We start from the raw sequence: 22,027 nt of genomic DNA, 5'->3' as shown, positions 1-22,027 counted from the left end.
GGTGTGTGGACCAGCCAGTTATACCTGGCACCCCCGTGCCGTGGTCCATGAGACAGGACTTGCTCTTAATTTTGCAGCAGCTGCTTGGGGTTGAGGGGAGACTGGGCAGAAGTCAAGTAGGATGTAGGTGTAGATGGCACGGCTGCTTGAACCTTTCTGTGTTGACTTCATGGAAGTGTGGTTTGGACTCTGACTTTAGGACAGATGGGTTCAGTGACCCTGGAGGTTTGGGGCCCGGCTCCCGGCTTTGCTTGGGGTGGGAGGCCTCTTCTTCTTGCACCCTGATCCCACCAGCCCAGGAACAGTTCTACTGGGAAGATGGTTCCTGCCAGGGTTGGGAGGAGAATACTTCTTTACCACAAATACGTCATGGCAGAGATCAAGATTTCAAAGGAAATTTATTATTTTTGAAAGGTCTGAGGGGTACTTTACAAGAGTCTTAAGCCAGTAACTACAAAGAATGATAAATAAAATACAAAGCCAGTATGTTGTGGCAAATTTCCAGAAAACACATTGAAAATCTTTACAGTTCAAAACTGTTTCACTTTTATACATAATTACAAATTACTATACAGCGCTTGGGTTTAACCCAACTTATTTCATAGGGCTTAGTACAGAAATGTTCATACAGCATTTGGAGACGAGAACAGAGGTATAGGTGTATCCTGCCCACCTTTTGTAGCGCCCAGGCCTCGGGAGGAAACCTGAGACAAACCAACTGGGTAGGCCTATCCCAGCAGCTGGCAAGCAGGGCAGGGCTGCTGACGTTCGTTCGTTCGTTCGATGGTCTAAGGCATAGGTTCTGTGCTTCCTGCAGAGGCCCTCAGGGGACTATGGCAGTGGCACCTGTCTGGTTTCGAGGAAGGACACACTTGAAGCAGTGGGAGCCACCCACCTTACACCTTAATGAGATGGAGAAGTAACTCAGGACCTGTCAATCTTTTGACAAGTTACTGAGAGTGCAGGAAAAGGCCTCTGCTGCCACCTCTCCCCTTCTTATGGCAGCATTAGAATACTCTGCATTTCTAAACCTGGCCAGCAGGCAACAGACTCCAAAGCTCTGGTTAACTAGGAATGTTATGCTACATGAAAGAAAACAAGGAGCCAAACACACTGTGCCCTGGGTCTCTGCAGGGATGGCCAGGGTCACCGCCTCACCCAAAGGCACCCATGCTCAGATGTCCAGGCACGGAAGCCCACTCTCCAGGACTGTCTTTTGGGCACAGGTCAGGGTCCCATGAAATACAAAAAACTTGCCAAGAGAGCCTTGAGGACAGAAGGAAACATTAAAGACTTGTATGAGAGAGACTCTTAGCAAGCTCTGGCCTATGGGCCAAGGTCCTGTCCTTTCCCAAGCCTGTGTACGCTAACATCACCCCAAGGAGTTCAACATTTGTGCTTACTGCTAATACGAGGCAGTGAAGAAAACCAAGGCAGGGGCAGGGAGGGGCTCGCCAAGGGCAGTGATAGTGGTGTAACCCACAGAAGATTCAATTCGTACCTTTCGAAAAATCAATCTTGGGAGGGCTTCCCTGCAGGTGACTCTCATGGGGTGGGGGTGGGGGCATGCTGGCATGCTTTTTTTTTTTTTTTAACCCTCCCCATCTTCTAAGAAAACAGTTAACATGTTTGATTGTCTCAAAAATGAAGCCAGCTGATGAGAGGCCATTTAAAGTGCACATGTCACCCAGATGGGACGACAACTACTGAGATGATTATAATTTTTGAGAAGATACAATCTTCTGGAAAGTTCACTGGATTCCACAATGCTGGGGCCAATTTGCACGCGTGCCCCAAAGCAGCGGTTTCTTTAGCTTGATGTACGGGCAAGAGGACAGGACACAGTCCTGGTCCCTGGAAAACTACCCTTCTCTTTGAGAATCCCACAGAAGGCTGTGGACTCGGCTGAAGCAATCCCCAGGGTCCTAAGCAAAGGCACAGCAGCAATTCCCAAAGTGCGGCAGACTGAGGGGCCAGATGGTGCAGCAGGTCAGTTCTTGGCGAAAGGTTCTCTTCCTGGGGGAGGCTGGGCAGCTTGGGGGGAACTTAGAGGTTTACTTTCTTTTGACCTGAACTTCTCCCAGCTGTCACTGATCATTATCTGGAGAGTGTGGGTAGAAGTGAGATTGGATTTTAAAAACAACCAAAGCAAGCAAAACACAACACTCCTGGTTGGGAGGATGCTTGAGGGCAGAATGAGGAGGCTTCCTGGGCTCGCTGGGTATGTCAGAGAGCCTGGAGGAGTCACTAGCCTCCCTCTGCACAGGGAAGAGGGCAGGGTTTGGTTTGATTGGCTGGCAAGTCTAGGTGTAATCAGACCCTTACCCTCCTAGCAAACAGGCTCGCTCCACTGTGGAAGGAAGGGTACAGCCTCTCAGAGGGGGCATTCAGAGGCAGGGACCAGGATTGCCGCCAGGCCAACCCTGTGGTGGGTCTGGGGCATGGCAGGCTCTGCTGTGACAGCAGTGTGGACTTGGAGAAGGAAGCAACTAACTTTTTGCTATTAAGGTTCTTGAGGGAAGGACATCATAGTTTTAGTAGGAAAAAAAAAAAATAGGGTTTAAAGAGCCAAACCGGCTTTATCAAAAAGAGGCAAAGGATGGGCAACTTTTAAAATCTCCAAAGAAGGACGAACGCATTCCTTATGAAAAAAGGGCCTGGGCGGGAAGGGTACAGCTCCCACCTCAACCCTCGAGTTCCCCTGGGGACCTCCATGCACTTGGACAGACACTTCATTCTCTGTACTGAGAAGATACTGAGAAGGTGGTTCAAACTCTTGGGCCAGTACTGGTTCACTTTCAAAATAAAATAAAATAAAATAAAAACAAAGCACAAACACAAAATAAATAAAACAAATTTAGGCTAACAAATTTCACCCAGACTCTTTCAAGTAAACTGAAAGATAAATATCTGCACCTGCAAGTCCAGCTTGCAGGGTATCAGCAAGCACCAAGTCACAGGTTTGTTTCTGCACAGCTCTGTTCAAAGCCCCGTGCTTCTGAGGGTGCAACCGGGAACTGAAGGCCGCGTGTGAAGCACAGACGCCAGCGTGTCCCCCACGGGGAGTACCCCGAGGGACAGGTACGTGAGCCTTCAGGGGTACATTACCAATGAACTGTCCTGCACACACGAGCTGGTGAAAGCCTCAAGCATGCAGAGATCAACACATGGAGATGGAGGGCGAGAGGAGAGACAGGCTTCAAGGGTAAGAGCACAACCAAGCGGACTGCATCTGAAAACCGTCTATGAGGAGGCCTTGTGACCCAAGAGAGGGCACCCAGCCTCATAATACAGAGGGGGCCAGCTCCCCTGTCTGTACTGGCAAAACCACCAGACAGACGTAACTCCTGCACCCGAATCTACTTTTCAGCCAGTCATCCTAGAGCAGGGCATGGAGAGGCCTCAGGGCACAGACTAGTCCTGGGCAGGCGGCTGGGAGCACCAACAGGGCGCATGCTTTCCCACAGGGAGGTCCGGGACAACTGGAAAGTGTCATACTGAGGACAGTGGTGAAGAGGCCTCTCTACTTCCTCTGTGCCCAGAGCATTTTGACGGGCACCTGGGACAGCAGTATGTTTCTTCCTGATTTGAATATGAAATGTGAGATAGTTAGTTCAGCCTAGACTAGAGATCCAGGTGGTGCAGGCTACCTGCTTTTTGTACACATCAGGCCTCTCGCTAGTTCCACAAACATTCTGCTGCTGTTCTTCCTAGAATAAAATGAGGAATACAAAGTGGGTGTGCACTGGGCTGTTTCCAGGGACCCCGTCTCAGGGGACCATGGGGTGGGGTGGGGGAGATACTCTATCTCCACATGCCACCTGGCCAGGTGCTTGCTCTTGGCCTAAGCTATCCTGATGTGTCCACAGCTGGTGTACTCCACGCATACATGCTGATGGAGTTCTGGTTGTATTCCCCCAAAGACAAGGCAAGGCTTCAGTCCACTCTTGGAGCCTTTAGGGAATCCTGACACGTCTCAAACTATTTCCTACTTCTAGGGTCACTACTTTCAGTGGAACACCCTGAGTGAGGCCAGGCCCACCCAAGTCCTGGGCAGTCACGGATCACGGCGGAAGTGGGGTCTGAGCGTCCTTCTCCACCCCGACACGCAGCCGTTTCTCTTTCTTGTCCAGGACCTGGGATAGCTCAGGAGGACTGGACGCTGAGCGGCAGTGGGCGTCCAGTGTAAGAGACTCGTGCACAGGGGCAGCACGGGTACCGCAGCCACATCACTGCCGGATCAGGGTCGGAAGGCGGCTGCCCCGGCAGAGGAAACGGGTCAACAGAAGATCTCCTCACCCTCTGCTGACACTTCCGAAGCCGGACCATCTGCAACCGTGAAACCGAGAGTGAAAACATGGCTCTTCTGACGTCACTTCCTATTCCTATCCTGTCAAGTTTCTGTGCTAAGACAGGTGACTGGGGTTCTCGGCACATACTGATTGGTTTGTAAAGTGATTAACATTCACACAGCACTAGTGTTCATGTTTACGAATAGGCCCAAGAAAAGTAAATCTCCCACACGGAAGCCCGAGTTCAGTCTTACTGTGAAGGCGGACATAGCAAGGGATTCCGGACAATGTGGAATACAGACAGGGAGGCTCTGTGAGCACCCTAGAGAACCTCTCAGCTCCAGTGCCTAACTTCTCCCAGGGAAACGAGTAGATGACCTGCTTATACGTCTGGGAGGTCAACACCCAGTCTTGCTATTGTATTGGTTACTAGAGTAAGCCTAGCAAGATATGAAGGCTTGAATGACTTCAACTAGGTGAGTGAGTTCCTCAACTGGGAGAACGCTCCAGGGACGAAACCTGCACCCCACATGCAGGACGCCCGGAACATTGGGTCTTGACGCCCATTGCACAAGCAATCTTTCTGAAAAAGAGTGTGCATGTTTTCCCTGCAGGTATGTTATGTACAACAGGTCCATGCAGACATTCAGCCCACAGTGATCAGAAGAGGGCATCAGATCCCCTGAAACTGGAGTTACCAGTGGTTGTGAGCTGCTATGTGGGTGTGGGGAACGGGACCTGAGCTTTCTGCAAGAGCAGTGCTCCAACCTCAGAGCCACCTCTCCAGCCCTGCACAGCATTCTTTTCACGTGTCACCACACGCAGGGTGCCAGAGGCTTATTATTATCGTTAGTGTTATCAATTTAGAGACAGGCTCTCTCACTGAACCCGGAGCTCACCAATGTGACTACACTAGCTTGTGGCTGAGTTCCAGGGATTCTCTTGCCTCTGCCTCCCGTCTCCGGGGAGAGAACTCAGGTCCTCATGTTTGAACAGTGAGCACTTTGCCAACTAGGTCATCTCTGCAGCAGCTCCTGCCAACAAGTATTCTCAGCAAGAGGGCCTAGTGGGCAGGGGGCAGCTTGGCTTCTGTACATCTGACCTGTTTTGTTTCTCTCTCCCAGTCCGTCACTACCCTCTCTTGTGGAATGCAGACGTTATGGCCACGGGGACAACTCACCACCAGGCTGAGAGCGGCCTCCTTTGCTCTTCTTTTTCTTCTCCTTCTTCTCCTTTGGCTTAGCTAACCCAAAAAGGCGGGTGGAAGTGGAGGTGCTGGGTGGGGCCTGGCTCTGCCCCTCTGGTACTTTTGTCTGGCTTGTTGAACTCAGTATATGAAAAGACCCCTTATCTTTGTGTGTCCGAGAGATGCTGTTCCTTTTAGGAGACACTGAAAGTTCTGAGTCCAATGACCCTGACTTGGTTATGGAAGGGGCCGATGGCAAGGAGAACTCATCCGGATTGGGCAAGAAGGACGGGACTCGCATCAGCCTGGCATGTTTATTCGAAACCTGCGTATGTTCAAGGGAAGGCATTTAAAATGTGAAGCCGTCAGCATCTTAGTAGCCACACTCTAAAGAACTTACTGTAAACAAGACTGCATATATCTGCCATCATGTCCAATACTGATGTCATTCTTATCTTTGATGAGGTAACTTAAAAAAGAACTCTCACTCCCTGAAGAAACAGGATAGCTGGCCATTTAAAGACCCATTCACACAAGAGTGCAGATATCACTTGAGGGCAAAGATTATGGACCTGGCCTGAGCGTTCCAGAAAAGCATCATCCCACCTGTGTTCTCTGCTGCCTGGGAACCAACCCTCGTCAAAATTTGTGAGCGGATCCACCCTTCTGCTGGAAAATGCAACAGAGCCACTGGCTGCTTCCTGCTATGGACTTGAGAAGTTCTTCTGAAAAAGCAGTACTGCCTGACTCTGGGAGATGTCAGTTTCCTTCCATGGTCCAAGGTCAATTAAAGGGCAACGTGACAGCAGTTTTAAAAGACAGGGAGATGTGCGCACTACCAAACTATCCATCTGCCTCCAGTGCCCGTGTTCCAGGGCGATCACACATTATCTCTTTCCAGTAACTCAGCATGTGGAATGACAGAAAGCCTTCCTGAACAAGCGGCGGCTGCTGAGAAAAGAAGAGCATGAAAGAACGCCAAAGCAAACCGTGCATCACACAGAGTGAGGTGGTGAATGTGCCTGCCCAGACATCATCTGTGACCACCTTCTATCTGGGCTCTTCCACCTGTCACTGACCCCACTGATCTGCTCAACAGGTTCTTTATCCTGCAGCAGAGCTAATCCTGCTGTCTCCTGACCAGAGGCATGTAGGTCCTAAGGGATCCTCTATCCTTGGCATGCTTCCTATTTATTGGGACACATGCCCGATCTACCATGTGCTACAGGACCAGGGCTAACTGCTACTCTCTCAGACATGCTGAGGCTATTCTGGCCTGGGCTGGTGGCTGAGAAAAGTGTTTGCTAGCTTGAAGGACCCACGGACTTCTCTGTGCTACAATCTCAACACATCTGCCACCCCCTTCTATCTCCTTGAGTGAGACTCCCTCCCTCCCCTTGTTCAGGGTAAGACAAAGCTGCTGTACAACACGAAATCTTTCCTCTGTTCTCTTCCACGTGGCTCCTATAATCACCCTCAGTCACGGCCTGGTCTTCACCGTGGGATACCCCTTCCTCCTGGTCTCCTGGCCCGGCACAGGCTCTTAGGTACCTGGCAAAGGTCCTGATCCATCTGCCTCTGGCTGAGCCGCTCTGCATCCCGCTTCAGCTGCTCCTGTTCTCTCTCCAGCTGTTTCTGGGCAGCCCGCAGCCTCTCCAGATCGCACTGGTAAGTGCCCTTCTTCTGCTGGAGCTCTTCCCGGTCCCTCTCCAGGTCCTGCTGCCTACGGCGGATTGTCTCCTCCCGCTCGGCCAGCCTGGCCTCACGGTCCCTCAGCTCCTGCTCCCGGGCCTCCCACTCACGCTCCCGACGGCGCTTTTCTTCCAGGTGCTGGGTCTGCTGCTTCTGCAGGTTGGCCAGCTCCTGGCGCTGCTTCTCCAGGCTCCGCTGCTTCTCCTGCTCAATGAGTGAGCTGGGGCGGGACGCACTCCTTGTCAGGACCTTCTCTGTCAGCACCAGCTTCTGGTCCTCAATGTAGCTGTCCTGTTGTAGCACAACACCCTGTCACGGTAGAGAGAACAGTCATGCAACTCAGGCCCAGGAGAAAAGCCACCTGTAGGGATCCTTCCCTGATCCCACACTAGGGTACTGGGACGGAAGGATGCCCTCTCCTGTTTTAAGGGTTTGGTCTTATAACACTATGCTCCAGGGCAACTTTGGGCAGTTCTCAAACCGTGTCAAAGACATGGGAATTCAATTCTGTCATGCCTGGTTACCTATTTTCTCTTTAAGCTAAAAGATAATTTCAATTTATTTCGCATGTGCATGCATGCATGTGCCAAAGAGAACGTGTGGAGGTCAGAGGACAACCTGTGGGAGCCAGTTCTGCCCTTCTCCCATGCAGGTCTTGAGGACCGGACTCGGGTAGTCAAGGCAGGCATGTTCACCTGCTGAACCATCTCACTAGCCCTGGTCATACAGTTTCTGGAATTCCTGGTGGGACTTTGGGGTCGGATGACTGTGTATGCTGTGCAGGAGGGAGAAGGTAGGAAGGAGACCAGAAAGAGGGTGGGTAGTCCCTGGGAAGTACCAAAGAGTATGAGAGAGCCACCCTATACAAAGGCCACGGAGAGATAAGGGGAGGTTTTCTGAGGTGAGGCAGCCTCTGGTGAAGGCCCCACACTATGGAGCAGGTCTGAGAGTCAAGCAGTTGCTCTTGAAGGACCACACGCTGTAACGTCTTCATTTCTCAACCAGAAGCTAATCTTACCAACAAGTAACTTATAAATCCCAAAGATGGAGGTCAATAAAATCTCTGTGCTATGTTCTCTGAAGAGTAAGTACACAGTAAAGAAGGCACAGTACCTGCAGCATGCTAAGGAGTTCATGGAGGTGGACAATGCTCCGGACAACCTGCTAGCAAAGGAATAAACAGTCGTTTCAGTTTTTCCAACTCAGAAACACCACATAGTTGTAACATCTTCACAACACAACAAGACACTACATTTTAATGAAATCTTTTAAAATTGAAAGAGGCTGGGCGGTGGTGGCGCAAGCCTTTGATCCCAGCATTCAGGATCTCTGTGAGTTCGAGGCCAGCCTGGGCTACCAAGTGAGTTCCAGGAAAGGCGCAAAGCTACACAGAGAAACCCTGTCTCGAAAAACAAAACAAAACAAAAAAAAACAAAAAAAAGAAAGAATCCAAGAGAGTAAATGAATGCAAGCAGCCAAGATTAAAGTGATCTGCGTGTGTGCACATGTGTATACATCTATTAAAAGGTACTACACAAAGCTTCTACTTTCTAAATTGGCTGACAAAGAAATAGTATATTCCTCAAAGTTAAAACAAAAGAATGTTCTGAAAATTTATACTAAGTTTATTAATAATAACCAAGGACAAAGGAAAAACATTCAATTTCTCTAAAAAAAAAAAAGGTCTTTATTTCTGAAAAACTTTGTTAGAAACCTTGGTTCATATATACACTGAACAAAAATACAATACATCCCATTTAAATTACAAGTATAAGGGCTGGAGAGATGGCTCAGTGGGTAGGAGCACTGGGTTTGATTCCAAGAACCCTCATGGCAGCTTACAATTGTGTGACTCCAGTCTCAGGGGTACACTGACCTCTTCTGGCCTCTGCAGGCACTAAGGGGTTAGTACCCATACACATAAAATAAAATAAAAAAAATCATAAAAGATTAGAAGAAAATGCAAGAGGAAATAAGGAATATCCAACAGGACAGAAATATAAATCAGCAATTTACAGAAGAAATACAAATAGCTAATTATATAAAACATTAAAGGTATTCAGGGAGGTTCTGGGTTCAATCCACAGAGCACATATATACAAATGCACAAGTCAAGACATGTTTGAAATGTCAATTTAAAAATGGTAGTGCTCAATGCTGGTGAAGGAAAACGAGGGATGGACACACCTGGCTACACATTAGCTCCTTTCACAAAGTAATGTGTTGAAGAAAATCAAAGACCCGTGTAATAAGTGCAATATGCAAAAAAGCAGAAGAGGGATTAACCACCAGAAAGCTCCAACTCCAGGACCCGACAGAAGCAGTTACCAAGCACTTGTTTAGTGGCGGGCATTGTGCTCCTGTGTCTTGGGAAAATGTCTGACACATCGAGAGACCTCTGGAAGGTCATACACACGAGCATATGATGGATAAGAAAAGGGCAGACACAGACACTTAACAGTTATTACTCTTCAGTGATGGGTTACGCTTAAATTCATTTGATTTCTGTTACTAGTCTTTACAATTTTTTTTTTTTTTTTCACTTAAGCCAAACTTAGTTCTGAGAACCGTTTCTTATCGCTCACACTGAATCTAAGCAGAAGGCTCAGAAGCCTGCAGACTGCAGCTGTGCAGTGGCAGTGTGAAAGCCAGGCACACTATTTCCCACCGGACTTCCTCAGTAAGTACAGGGGACCTCACCACATGGAAAAAAATCAGCTGACAGCTCATTTCAAGAGACAGACACAGAGCAGCAGCCTACAGGGCCCAGGCCCTGGTTCTTTCAGGGGGAGCCTCAGCAGATGCTGCTGCCAAGGAACACAGAACAACATCCTCTGGATGTTTTGAGGGGGGATGGGGAGAAGGAAGTCATGTGAAATTTCAAAACAAAACTCCCTTGTTTAATAAACACAACAAGGAAAAATGAAATGCAGGAACCCAGCCCTAGAAAGGCATGGGTTCAAGTATGCAGGACCCAAAAGCAAGGCTCAGCATGAGCGCCTGTCTGGGAGACAGCAGTGACCCAGAGGCTGATTCTAACAGGCATCAGGGGTGGGTGGGGCTTAGTGACAGCAGCACCCCAGGGAGGGGCAACGCAGCCCAGGCCTAGGGAGGACATCAGGCTCCCTGGCGGGAAGGGAAGGGTCCAAAGAGGCCACCTCAGTAAGGCTAAGAAATTGCCAAGGAGAGTTTGCCGCAAGTTTAACTCGAATGCTCTAGACCTGTGGCCACTACAGGAAAAGCTGCTACAGATTACACCCAGTGGGCCCAGACTGAAGGCACTAAGGGGGCTTCAAAGCTATATGGTGGCCCACGCCTTTAATCCCAGCACACAGGAGGCAGAGGCAAGCGGATCTCTGAGTTCAAGGCCAGCCTGGTCTACACAGAGAAACCCTGCCTTGAAAAATGACATAAGGAGAGGGAGAGAGAGAGAGAGAGAGAGAGAGAGAGAGAGAGAGAGGGAGGGAGGGAGGGAGGGAGGGAGGGAGAGAGAGAGACTGAGATAGAGATAGAGAGACAGACATAGAATCAGATGGGGCTGGAGAGATGGCTCAGAGGTTAAGAGCATTGACTGATCTTCTAGAGGTCCTGAGTTCAATTCCCAGCACCCACATGGTGGCTCACAACCATCTGTAATGAGATCTGGCGCCCTCTTCTATATACATAATGAATAAATAAATCTTAAAAAAAAAAAAAAAGAGAGAATCAGAGAGATCCAGTCATAGTAGACAACACTCTGGCAAAGTATCAAGACAGTGTCTTACACCCAGGAAATGTACAGCTATACTCTTCAGTTATAAAATATTAAAGCCACAGATACCTGTAACAGCAAAACAAAAATATTCTTAACCCAATAAATATCCTAGATAGTTCAAGGAATCCTTACCTCACTGTTTCTTTTAAGCATAAATACCAGGTTAGCATTTCCACCCTATAAAATAACAAAAATGCATTAAAATGAAAATCTTGATGTAAAAACTATATCAATCGTTTCTAAGTTACTCTGTACTTTTGTGTTCCTTTTTCTCCCACAGCATTCCCCTGGAGGGCATCAAGAGAAGAAGCTGAACTAGTTTCTACTGGAAAAAAAACAAAAAACAAAAAACAATCCTGCAGAGCAGGATCAGGATGGCATGGGAGCACCACACAGGCTGTTTAATGAACCTGGTTCTGTCAGGGCCCAGCAGAATTGGGCCTTGAAAGAGGACATGCTAAGCCAGGGGGCCCAAAGCACCAATAATATGGTCCTCTCAACTGTATGGTTAGCTCTAAGAATGTGCTTCCCTAGAAAATGAAGTTTCATTATGAGTGGCAAACTGAGTCCTGAGCCAGATTAAGGAAAGATACTTCAAAAGGGTAACGAAGTCCAAGGAGGTGACAAGAAGTTCACAGACGCGAGTGTTTTTCTAGAAAACCTTACCTTTTTCAGACCACTGTCTGATTCTGTTCTCCTAAGATCTTGGCCATCATCACCCTCTTCCTTCTCTCCTCCTGAACAAAACACAAACAGATGAAAACAATACAGTTTAGGGGTATTAATACTTCTGAATTCTATTAATACCAAAGATTTAAAAACAAACAAAAACAAAAACAAAAACCCCAAACAAACAAACAAACCAGGAAGCCACTCAGTGGCTTCGGCCACGACTTACAGCTTAATGAAATCCAAACAGAACAAAACGAAACCCCCACACAGCTTAGATCCCCTTATTTGAGTTTTGGATCTCTGAATCCATGTAATGAGAACATACTTGGAAGGTGGAGCTCTGTCCAGACACAGAATTATTGAATGGTTCACAGACACTTTTGCACACAGCCTGAAAAAATGTTACACAATGTTTTGAGCACACTTGTGTTCTTGGTGCAACTTTTCAAGTGTGGAGTTTGCAACAGTGACATGTCAGGAAGTTTTGAACTATGGAGCAGTTTAGACATCAAATTTTCAGATTGGAGGTGCTCAAGGCCTCTGGCTACAGTAAGCTCAGCTGAGGAGAAGAAAAAAAGCTTACTGTCCCAAACGAACGTGATTCTGACAGGAATTCTTGAGTGTCTAATACTCTCATGAAGACATTTACTGAGGAAGGGACAAAGGAGGTGGAGCTGCCAGAATCCAGGTCACAGTGAGCTGCGAAGGAATAATAGGTGGATCACCTTTGGAAGCATTCATCTGATGACAATCAAATCCTCCAAAGGTCTCTGCTCTCCGGGGCAAGGAAATGGGGCCAGCCATGACTTCCTGCTCAATAGGGCTGCTGACAGACTGTCCGAGTGTGCCACCAAGACTTCCACTCACCAGACCCTGGAGGAGCTCCACTGGAATAAAGCAAATAAAACACTTGGGTGATATCTACCTTTCATTAAGAGGAAAAAAAATGTCATGGCAACATGTGATATGTACAGACTGGATCAGAAAACCCCAAAGAACAGGTAAATTTTCCTGCCTAGAGGGTCTTGGGCCACTACATGTTTCAGTTGGGCTCTACTGGACATGTAGAGACAGATTTCACCCTTCTTTCCGAGGGCCTGAAAATCCGTAGGGAACAGGAGGGCAGAGTAATTGACTGGGAGGAGTATGCTTTCTAGAATTAGAGGCAAGTCAGCATAAAGGTCCAAGGAAAACTGAGCCAGTCTGAGGACGGCAAGTGAGTCTAGCAGGAGCAGGTGGGTGTCAGGGGCCGGAACAGCTTAAGCATCTGGATCTTCCAATCTAAGGCTGACTGTTAACTTGAGATCTTCCCTAGGGCAAGGCGAGAGGAAAGAAGAACAGGAGAGGAACAGGGGTGAGGGAGAAGGAAGAGCCAGATGGAATTAGCGAGGTAGAAAAAAAAAATCTCTTAACAAGCATCAGATTTTTAATAAGGCATAAAAACAATATAAAATATAATTAAAATGGTTTTTTGAGTCTATTTTTTTCTTAGTTTTTTTTTTGGAGAAATAGTCTTACTGTGTAGACCAAGCAGACATTGAACTCAGAGATCTGCCCACCTCTGCCTCCTGAGTGCTGGGATTAAAGGAGTGTGCCACAAAGCCTAGCAAGAAACATTACTTGAAAGTAAAAATTTCATGGGAAAAAAACTGAGCAAGTAAAAAATACAGAAATCAAATCCCATCAGAAAACACAAACGTAACTTCCTATAGACAATCAGAGCACAGCAGAAACATGTTTCAATTAAACAAACAAGTGAGGAAATGATTCAAAACACAAAAGAACTTAAGTCAAAATTAGAAACAGCAACCTTGGTGCAGTGGCCCCTTTGCCGTCTCAGCTCAGGAGACCGAGGCGCAAGGTGCAGGTTGAGGCCAGTGTGGTCTCCAAAACATGGCCTCAGAACAAGTGAAACTCAGAACAGGCAGGAAAAATAGTCACAGAACGTGAAATGGAACAAGCACATAAGAGAAATATACCCCAGAGAAGACCGCTTAAGCAGTGGGCAAAGGAATATTAAAAGTGACAAATCCTGACCGTAGGCAAGGAAGTTGTATAATACGGCAACTGGGCTGAAGAAGAAAACCAAAGCCAGAGAACAGAGAAACTACAAAGAATGGCAATTCAAGAATGTTTTTCTGAAATCGAAACTATTTGTCACCATGTAATTAAATAGACAGTGAGCCCACAACAACCAACCATATGGCATACTCTATAAACATATTTGGAGTTAAAAACATCTTTTGAGCATCTAGGCAAAAAACATGTGACTTGTATGGAGAAAATCAGATTGTTACTATCCTCTAAGAAGGATGGAAAAATGATTTGATATGAGAATCACTAGCATATTCAGATAAGAAAGTATGAGCCAAAGATTTCATATCCAGATTTTCAAGTAGAAAGAGCACAAATAAAGAAGTCAGAACTATTTTGATGGGACTTTGAGGACACTGACTGAAGGATAGGTTTCTACAAATGTGTGTTTAAAGAACCAATAATACAAGTCAGGCTAGGAGCAGAGTCATATGAATGCTGATAGACTAGATGTGTAGACAGTTTAACACTGAAGAAGAAACAGAATGGGAGACAGTCTTGTGTGTCAAACTGTATCGGTAAGAATAGCAGTATTATTCTTACACAAGTACCAGTGTTAAAGTAGGATTAAGACATTACTATGGGATATTCTTTTTAATGTATTTATAATTAAAAACATTATTTATTCTGTATGTGTGTGAGCCCATGCACATGGGGGAGGGGAGGCATGAGTGTGGAGGCCAGAGGATAGCTTGCAGCAGCTGGTTCTTCACTTTTATTATATGCCTTCTAGGAATCAAACTCAGGTATCAGGTTTTGCAGCAGGTACCTTTACCTTAACTAGGCCATCTCATTGACCGAGTAGAGGATATTCTAATTCCATAATGTATCCTAGAGAAGGAATGCCCCCATGTGGAAAGGACAGACATGTATAAGTGATTAGGTTATTAAAAAAAGGCAACCGGTAATCCCTAGTTGGACTAGCTACATCCAAGTGAATTTACATTAATTACTGAAGCCACTCTCTAGCTTGGTCCACTGAAAAGGACAACATAGTAATACCATGACTAAAAATCTCATAGCAATGACTATCTGCAGTACTTAAGTAAAGATCTTAAAATACTTTTCATTAAAGGAGACCAGAATTCTCGAAGAAATGTATGGATCAGCAAACAACCAAGTATGGCTTAACTCTAGCACACAAGGCCATGCCACAGATTCAGAAGCCACAGGAATACTAGTCAAGTGGCGAACACTGAGCTCTACATGAGGTTGATAGCTGGTCGGTGATCTAGAACCCATCAAGGACGTTTAAATCCATGAATCTGAAAGCAGCTCATTTTGGTGCTGGGCACTGAACACAAGGCCCTTCCCACATGCAGAGCTCTACCTCTGACTACACTGCAGCCTCCAAACAATGTGAACAACACAGAGCAAGCCCTACTGGAGGATTCACACAGACCAGTTTATTGAAAAGTGGCACATAACGGAAGGAGCCCCTTCCCTGCAGGATTCATCCTTTTATCCAACTGCTCCTATGTCACAGAAAAAGAACTAACTAGGGCCTGATGCTTCAACACCACAGGAATCTTAGCAAATCCATCAAGTCTGAGAAGTTCCGTTTCTGAAATCGGCTGTGACTGACAGACCATATGGAAAAATCTGACCAGTGGTTCAAAAAGTACAGCTAATCCAAAGGTTAACTGCACAGCAAGGATGAGGATGGTGGGCTTGTGGGATGGCTCAGCAGGTGTGTGGGACAGTTATAAGTCAACTTGACACTAACTAAATTTACCTGAGAGTAGGAAACCTCAACAGAGAAAATGCCTCCATAAGACTGGGCTGTGGGCAAGCCTATAAGCAGCATCCATCCATGGCCTCTGCATTATTAGCTCCTGCCCTGTGGGAGTTCCTGTCCTGATTTCCTTCAATAATGGACTACAATATGGAAGTGCAAGCCAAATAAACCCCCTCCTTCTCAACTTGCTTTTGGTCATGGTATTTGATCACAACAATAGTAACCCTCTGTAAGACAGATGAAGGCATTCACCATGGAGCCCCGCCTGATGATCTTGAGTCTGATCTTTGGGACCTACATAGTGGTCCCAGATTCCCCAAGTTGTCCTCTTACCTTCATATGTATATATCATGGGATGTGTAAACCCACTCAGATGCACATACACGGTAAATACACTAATGTAACCTTAAGAATTAAAAAGAAGGGGCAAGCACTGAAGTGATTATGGATATAAGTCAGGGCAGCTGCTCCTGTTAGGAGGATGTTAAGTGTGATGGGGACATGCAAAGGCTTTCAGAGCATCTGCCACGTTTATTTCTTAACTTGGGTAGCGGCAGTAAGGGATGTTTACCTGACAATTCAACTACAGTGAAGTTGGGAAGATTTTTCATATTGGTGTTTTGTTTTGTAGTGACAGCAAACACTGGTAGAGACGTGAGTGTGCCAATCCCTCGAGGACAGGCTAGAGAGGGCCAAGGGGGTGAATTACCTTCACTTATTGCGCTTTTCATCAGCGGCCCTCCTTTGAGAGCCTCCTCTGTGTTGGAACGGAAGAGGACTCTCGGGCTGTGTGTTGGGGAGCAGTCCTCGGGCAAGGGAGCGCTGCACTCCGTCATGTCCCGGAAAATCATCTCCTTCTCCTCCAGCAAGAGGAGGATCTGCTGGTCCTTCTGTTGAAGTTGTTCTGCAAAGCAAATGGAGAAAACGCCTGACTTGTCTGGAGCTAGGGATCACAAGGTGGCTGAGAGATGAGCACCCCCTAGTGGCGGTCGTGGAAAGGCCCGAGACAGAGCACCAGTATAAGGCTTCTGCACTCTGAAACTGCCCTGGGTTCTTTTCTGCGAATGCCAGCATTTCTTGCCTAACTAGTCTGTGCTTTGTTTCTGCTTCTCTCCTGTCTATTTCTCTTCACTGTGGCTTTGGCTCCTTTCCTGCAACTGCCTTAATTACAGAACCCAAAGAGTTAAGAGTTAATTGGAGGTCTTTTCCTGCATGGACAATTACTCCCTTTCTGAAACAATCTCCTACATGTGCCACACTGAGGACATCAGTTTCTCCCACGGGACATTCTATGGGTCCTCTGTCCACGACAGAATGGCACAGCTGGCCTGCCCTCTATTCTCTATCCATTTTGCCCCCGGGGCTCCCATTCATTGTCAGCTGACTCTTGTAGGCTGGTGATCCCCAGCAAGCACCCCCAAACCTACTTTATTTCCTGACCATCAGAGTCAACTATCAGGTGACTATCTCAACCAAGAGGGTGCTCTTGTGATGTCAGAAGCCAATCTTCTTCAGATTACAGTCTCTTCTTTAGCCAGCAGTCTTTATTGCCCAGGTTATCCAGCTCAGAAAACTGGCGGATTCTCCTTCTCACTCTGTCCCATATCCCACACTCAGCTGACTAGTTTTTGTTTGTCTGTGCTTCTGTTTGTCCTTTGTTGACTTCATGCATGTATAAAGCATATTCTTTGACCCTAATGTTTTTCCTACCCTTAGTGTCCAGTTCCAAGCAGTTTTCCTACATCCATGACTTTGTTGTTTTGAGACTCACTGAGTTTAACCAGGTTCATCTGTGTGACATCCATTGCAGCCGAATGAACTCCTTCACGGGACTTAAGGCTACATTGCCCTTCTTCCCTGACCCATCAGCAGGGAGGGGGTAGAGCCCCGATCTATCCCAGACTGACTCTGGATGGGCCCAGAAGACAGCACGACCACCTTTCTCCTTATCCTGATGCTCTTTCTTTCCATTTCTTCCTCCACCACGTTCCCGGACCTCAGAGGGAGCGGGATAAATAAATGTCTTGTTTAGGGCTGAGCACTGGGTTGTCACTAACTTATTCTCAGCATCTTGAACAGCCATGTGTCTCTGCATTCACCATTGTTCTTTGCAGACCAACTTCTCCAACTGAGGCTCGAAGGAGCATTTTGATTAATAACCTCATCTCTTCAACTGTCCACTTTCCCACTCACCTCTCAAGAACCTATTCTAAGGATCTCCTAAGTGGTCCACTTCCAGTGGTACCTCTACTCCCTCAAGCAGTTCTCCTACAAGGATCCACAACTTGGAAACAAAAAAAATTACATTCAAAGTATAGCATTCCCAGGGCTGGAGAGATGGCTTGGTGGTTAAGAGCACTTGCTTTTACAGAGGACTTGGGCTCAATGCCCAGTACCCATATTGCAGCTCACATCTGTCTGTAACTCCCTTTCCAGAGGACCCGATACCCTCACATAGACACACCAATGCACATAAAACATAAACAAATTGTGTGTGTGTGTGTGTGTGTGTGTGTGTGTGTGTGTGTGTGTGTGTGTAGGTGTAGTATTCCCTTGTTTCCTTTGCAGACTGAAAGACTTGCAAGCTTTTGGCTCCTGTCACTTAGTCCTGACCCTGCGGACCTGCCTCTCCTTGGCAGACAAATTAAACTCTTTTTCACATAACTATCCTTAAGAAGCAAGATATATTTTTTTTTCAGATGTAATTTATGCAACAACTTCTGTGAAACTTAGAGGCAGAATGAACAGATCCGACATATTTTATATGGCCCACCAGATCAATCCATGGCTTGTCACTCATTAATATACCCTTTGAGTATGAGCACCCAAGGGATATATTTTAGAAATCACTACAACCCTAGTACCCAGTAGTACTTTTAGCCAGCTGCATAATAAATGTTAAGGGAGATTTTATCCCTGCCATCGTAATCACAGGCCACTAAGTTGATATACTAGTTTGATAAGATATGGGTGTAAACTTGGCCATCTTTTTCTCCTCTCCCATCCTTCAGGCCAACAGAATCACGGTACTTTGTAGTTTTCAGGACTGAGCTCTATGGCTACTGTAGTCATTTAACTCATGGCCTTACAGTTTTCAGAAAATTCAACTAGCATAAAGTGAAGACAAGAAGACTCTCAGCTCTAGTGTTTAATGAGAGGGAGTGTAGTCCCAGCACTCTAGAGCTGAGGCAAGAGCATCCAGAATTCAAGGCCAGCCAGGATTACAGAGCAAGATCTTGTCGCACAACAAACAGAAAACAAAACCAGAAAGGATAGGGATAAGAAATTGTGGCTCAGTCCTTAAGCAGACATACACATGGCCCTGGGATGCTTGGCCTCTGAGGGATTCAAGTGTGTCATCTACACAATGGGGGGCAGACAAGACTTCGCGAAGTGCTAAGCAGTGCTGCAAGCACAGTAGCCCCCCTTCCCTGAGCCACCTCCCAGTTCATCTGTTAATATAACAACAGAGGTGGCCAGGACTGCAAAGACTAGAAGAGACTAGCTGGAGAATCTCTTTCTCGTCTTAACCTTACACATTGACTATGAAATACAGCAAACTCTCCATGATGAGCCATAAACAAAGTCACCACTGTCCAAGGACAAACACCAAGTCTGTGCATCACATGCATGCCTAGTGCCCAGACACCAGAATAGGGCACCGTGTCCTCTGAAACTGGAGTTATAGACAGGTACTTGGGATAGAACCAGAACGTCTGGAAGAGTAACCAGTGCTCCTGACTGCTGAGCCATCTCTCCAGCTCCACCAGACTATTCTTATTGCCATTCTCTTTGGAAACTATTGTTTCTGCAGTTGAGCTGACTGAGACAGCTCAGGACTTGTGAAAAGACTGGCCATCTTCTGCAACTGCAGATAATGAGCTCAGACCATTTCCAATCTCTTACCTTTTAGCTCCCGGGCTTTGGTATCCAACAACTTCTTTTCTTCTTCATTCTCACTAGGGATCCCTTCATCCTCATCTCTGTTCCTAACGTAACCAAAAGAAAGCAAGATGAAACACACAGACAAAATGCCTAAGATGCCCGTTATGTGGTCACTGCCCCGTGCACACGCAGACACACAGATGCACGAGGAGAGAGGAAAGGGCAGGCCCTGGTGTCTCACTCACAGGGAGTTGATTGTATCCTGAATGATATGAATCCAGCTATTCCGCTCCTCTCTGGAGCTGGCGTGGACCTCCACCATCTCTGGATCTTTCACCCCCATACTGATGAGGAACAGACCTTTCTCCTCATGGGCCACCTCTCTTACGATCAGCTTCTTTAAGGAGATCACAGTTGACTTATGGTCCTGGACAGAGGAGAGAGGCAAACATAAGACATGCATGCTGTACACTCACTCTTGAAGACAACTCTAACCTAAGGTAAGCTCAGACAGCTTTAAATGCATAGGGACTAACAAACAAAATAAAATCAATTTAACCCTTTTCCAAACCCCCGCTCCCCCCAGCTTTCAGATAAGCATTTTATTCTTCTACTCAAATTCGAACAAGAGACTTCCACACTGGAGATGAGCGGACCATGGCCATTTAAATCCTATGTTTTCTGAGTGATGAATCTGGGATGAATTCCAGAAGAGGATTTCTATTGCGATCAAATCGTCAAGTGTTCAGGGCATTCGAAAGGATTTTGAAGGAACATAAAAATAATTTTGCAGGGGCTGGAGAGATGGCTCAGTGGTTAAGAGCACTGACTGCTTTTCCAGAAGACCGGGGTTCAATTCCCAGCACCCACATGGCAGCTCACAACTGTCTGTAACTCCAGTTCTAGGATACCCGACACCCTCACACAGACATACATACACTAATGCACATAAAAAAAAAACAAAAACAAAAACAAAAACCAAAACTTTGCAGTGGGACAGAGTAACAACAAAAAATACCACAAGGGGATGTAGGAAATGATTCCGAGGACTCTCTGGAGTCAGGTGGTTTTCAGTGGGCAGGTAAAATGACAGACACAATCATGCCAGCTGGTCAGACTTGACACCCACTCTAGCGGGCAGGGGTAGGGCTTATTTCAAACAGAAGAGAGTAACAGCTCAGCTTACCAACGATGCAAAGACATACTTCTGGTCTTTTTCTTGAAGGAAAACTAAAATGTCAGTGAGGAGAACTGCTTGAACCTCTGCAAAGTAGAAGTGGGAAAGAGAAGGAGAGAGCTGTTCATAAAATTGGTTCAGCAACGCACAGCAGCCGTGTCCAAGATCACACCCGACCCCGCTATGGCTTTGTGATTCCACAGGACTCAGAGCTGGTCACTGGATTTTTAGAGGTATTTTATTCTATCTTCAATGTGTAACTTTTAGCTTCACCTTCCTCGGATGTTTTGAGGGACATTACTTATCTATAGAACAGAGGATTCTAATATATACAAAGTTACCAGCAAAGTAAACAATTTCTTTTCATCCTAGAGGCATTTAAGGCACATTGTCATAAGTCGTGCATCAGAAAAGGTTTAAGTGATCAGTCCTGAAAAGATATATCCTGTACTGCAGTGTGTGTGTGTGTGTGTGTGTGTTTGAACTTTTGTGTCTTCCAGAGTTGACCTTGGGTATTTTCCTCTATTATTCTCTTTACCTTATTTTTTTTCTTTACCTATTTTTAAAATGATTTATTTATTATTATTAATTGCATCTCCACACACCTGAAGAGGGTACCAGATCTCATTACAGATGGTTGCTGGGAATTGAACTCAGAACCTCTGGAAGAGCAGCCAGTGCTCTTAACCTCGGAGCCACCTCTCCAGCCCCTCTTTACTTTTTTTTTTTGTTTGTTTTTTGTTTTTTGTTTTTCGAGACAGGGTTTCTCTGTGTACCTTTGCGCCTTTCCTGGAACTCACTTTGTAGACCAGGCTGGCCTCGAACTCAGAGATCCGCCTGTCTCTGCCTCCCGAGTGCTGGGATTAAAGGCGTGCACCACCAACGCCCGGCTCCCTCTTTACCTTTTAAAACAGGGGTTCTCTTATTGAACCTGGCTGGGGCTTGCCGTTTTTGGCTGGACTAGCTGGTCAGTGAGCTTTGGTGATCCTCCTGTCTCTATTGCTGCTCCTCTCAACTAGTGTGCATCATCACTGCATCTGGCTTTTATGTTGGATGTGGAGATCTGAATTCAGGTCTGTATGGCAAAGTTTTAGTATAAAATATTTTTAAGAATAAAGGTGAATATCAACCAATGTTAAATCGCAAGCAACCTTTACCAACATACTCTATGAAATATTCTTCAGTCCCCCTACCCTCCAGTTTTGGAGACAAAACCCGGGGTTCTATGCATGTTAGCTAAGCACTCCACCTGAGCTACACTCACAACCCATTGTTTGTAATCTTTCCCAATTTCTCATTATATTAATGGGAAACAGCAGAAAGAAAAGTACCCAGAAGGGATGTATAGCAATACCTAAGTATGATGAAGCAGAGACCTTTTCTGTACCCTACAGTGAACAAGACTGTTGGGCTCACACACATAAATCCCTGGGTTCAATCCCCAGCACTGCATAAATCAGGGTGTGGTGGTGAACACCTGTAATCCCAGCACTTGGGGGAGTTCAAGATGGACCCTCAGCTGAATTTGTGACTAGTC

General features: G+C 46.4%; 1 protein-coding gene across 2 annotated transcripts in view; it reads right to left on the bottom strand.

Annotated features, from left to right (window-relative positions):
* Positions 1-379: 379 nt before the first annotated feature.
* Positions 380-22,027, bottom strand: part of Akap13 (A-kinase anchoring protein 13) — a 298,302-nt gene continuing 276,654 nt past the window's right edge. For both annotated transcript variants that reach the window (XM_036185301.1, XM_036185311.1), the window contains 11 exons: positions 20,500-20,576; positions 19,559-19,740; positions 19,335-19,417; positions 16,138-16,332; positions 12,322-12,483; positions 11,591-11,661; positions 11,057-11,101; positions 8,284-8,334; positions 7,030-7,479; positions 5,473-5,803; positions 380-4,329 (listed from right to left, as the gene is read on the bottom strand). In XM_036185301.1, coding sequence (XP_036041194.1) covers positions 4,280-4,329; positions 5,473-5,803; positions 7,030-7,479; positions 8,284-8,334; positions 11,057-11,101; positions 11,591-11,661; positions 12,322-12,483; positions 16,138-16,332; positions 19,335-19,417; positions 19,559-19,740; positions 20,500-20,576 — 1,697 coding nt within the window. In that variant the 3' untranslated portion in view covers positions 380-4,279. The remainder of the gene's footprint in view (positions 4,330-5,472; positions 5,804-7,029; positions 7,480-8,283; positions 8,335-11,056; positions 11,102-11,590; positions 11,662-12,321; positions 12,484-16,137; positions 16,333-19,334; positions 19,418-19,558; positions 19,741-20,499; positions 20,577-22,027) is intronic.

Source organism: Onychomys torridus, chromosome 1 (genome assembly GCF_903995425.1).
Source record: "Onychomys torridus chromosome 1, mOncTor1.1, whole genome shotgun sequence".
NCBI classification, from domain to species: domain Eukaryota; kingdom Metazoa; phylum Chordata; class Mammalia; order Rodentia; family Cricetidae; genus Onychomys; species Onychomys torridus.
This window is presented reverse-complemented; position numbering and strand designations above follow the sequence as displayed.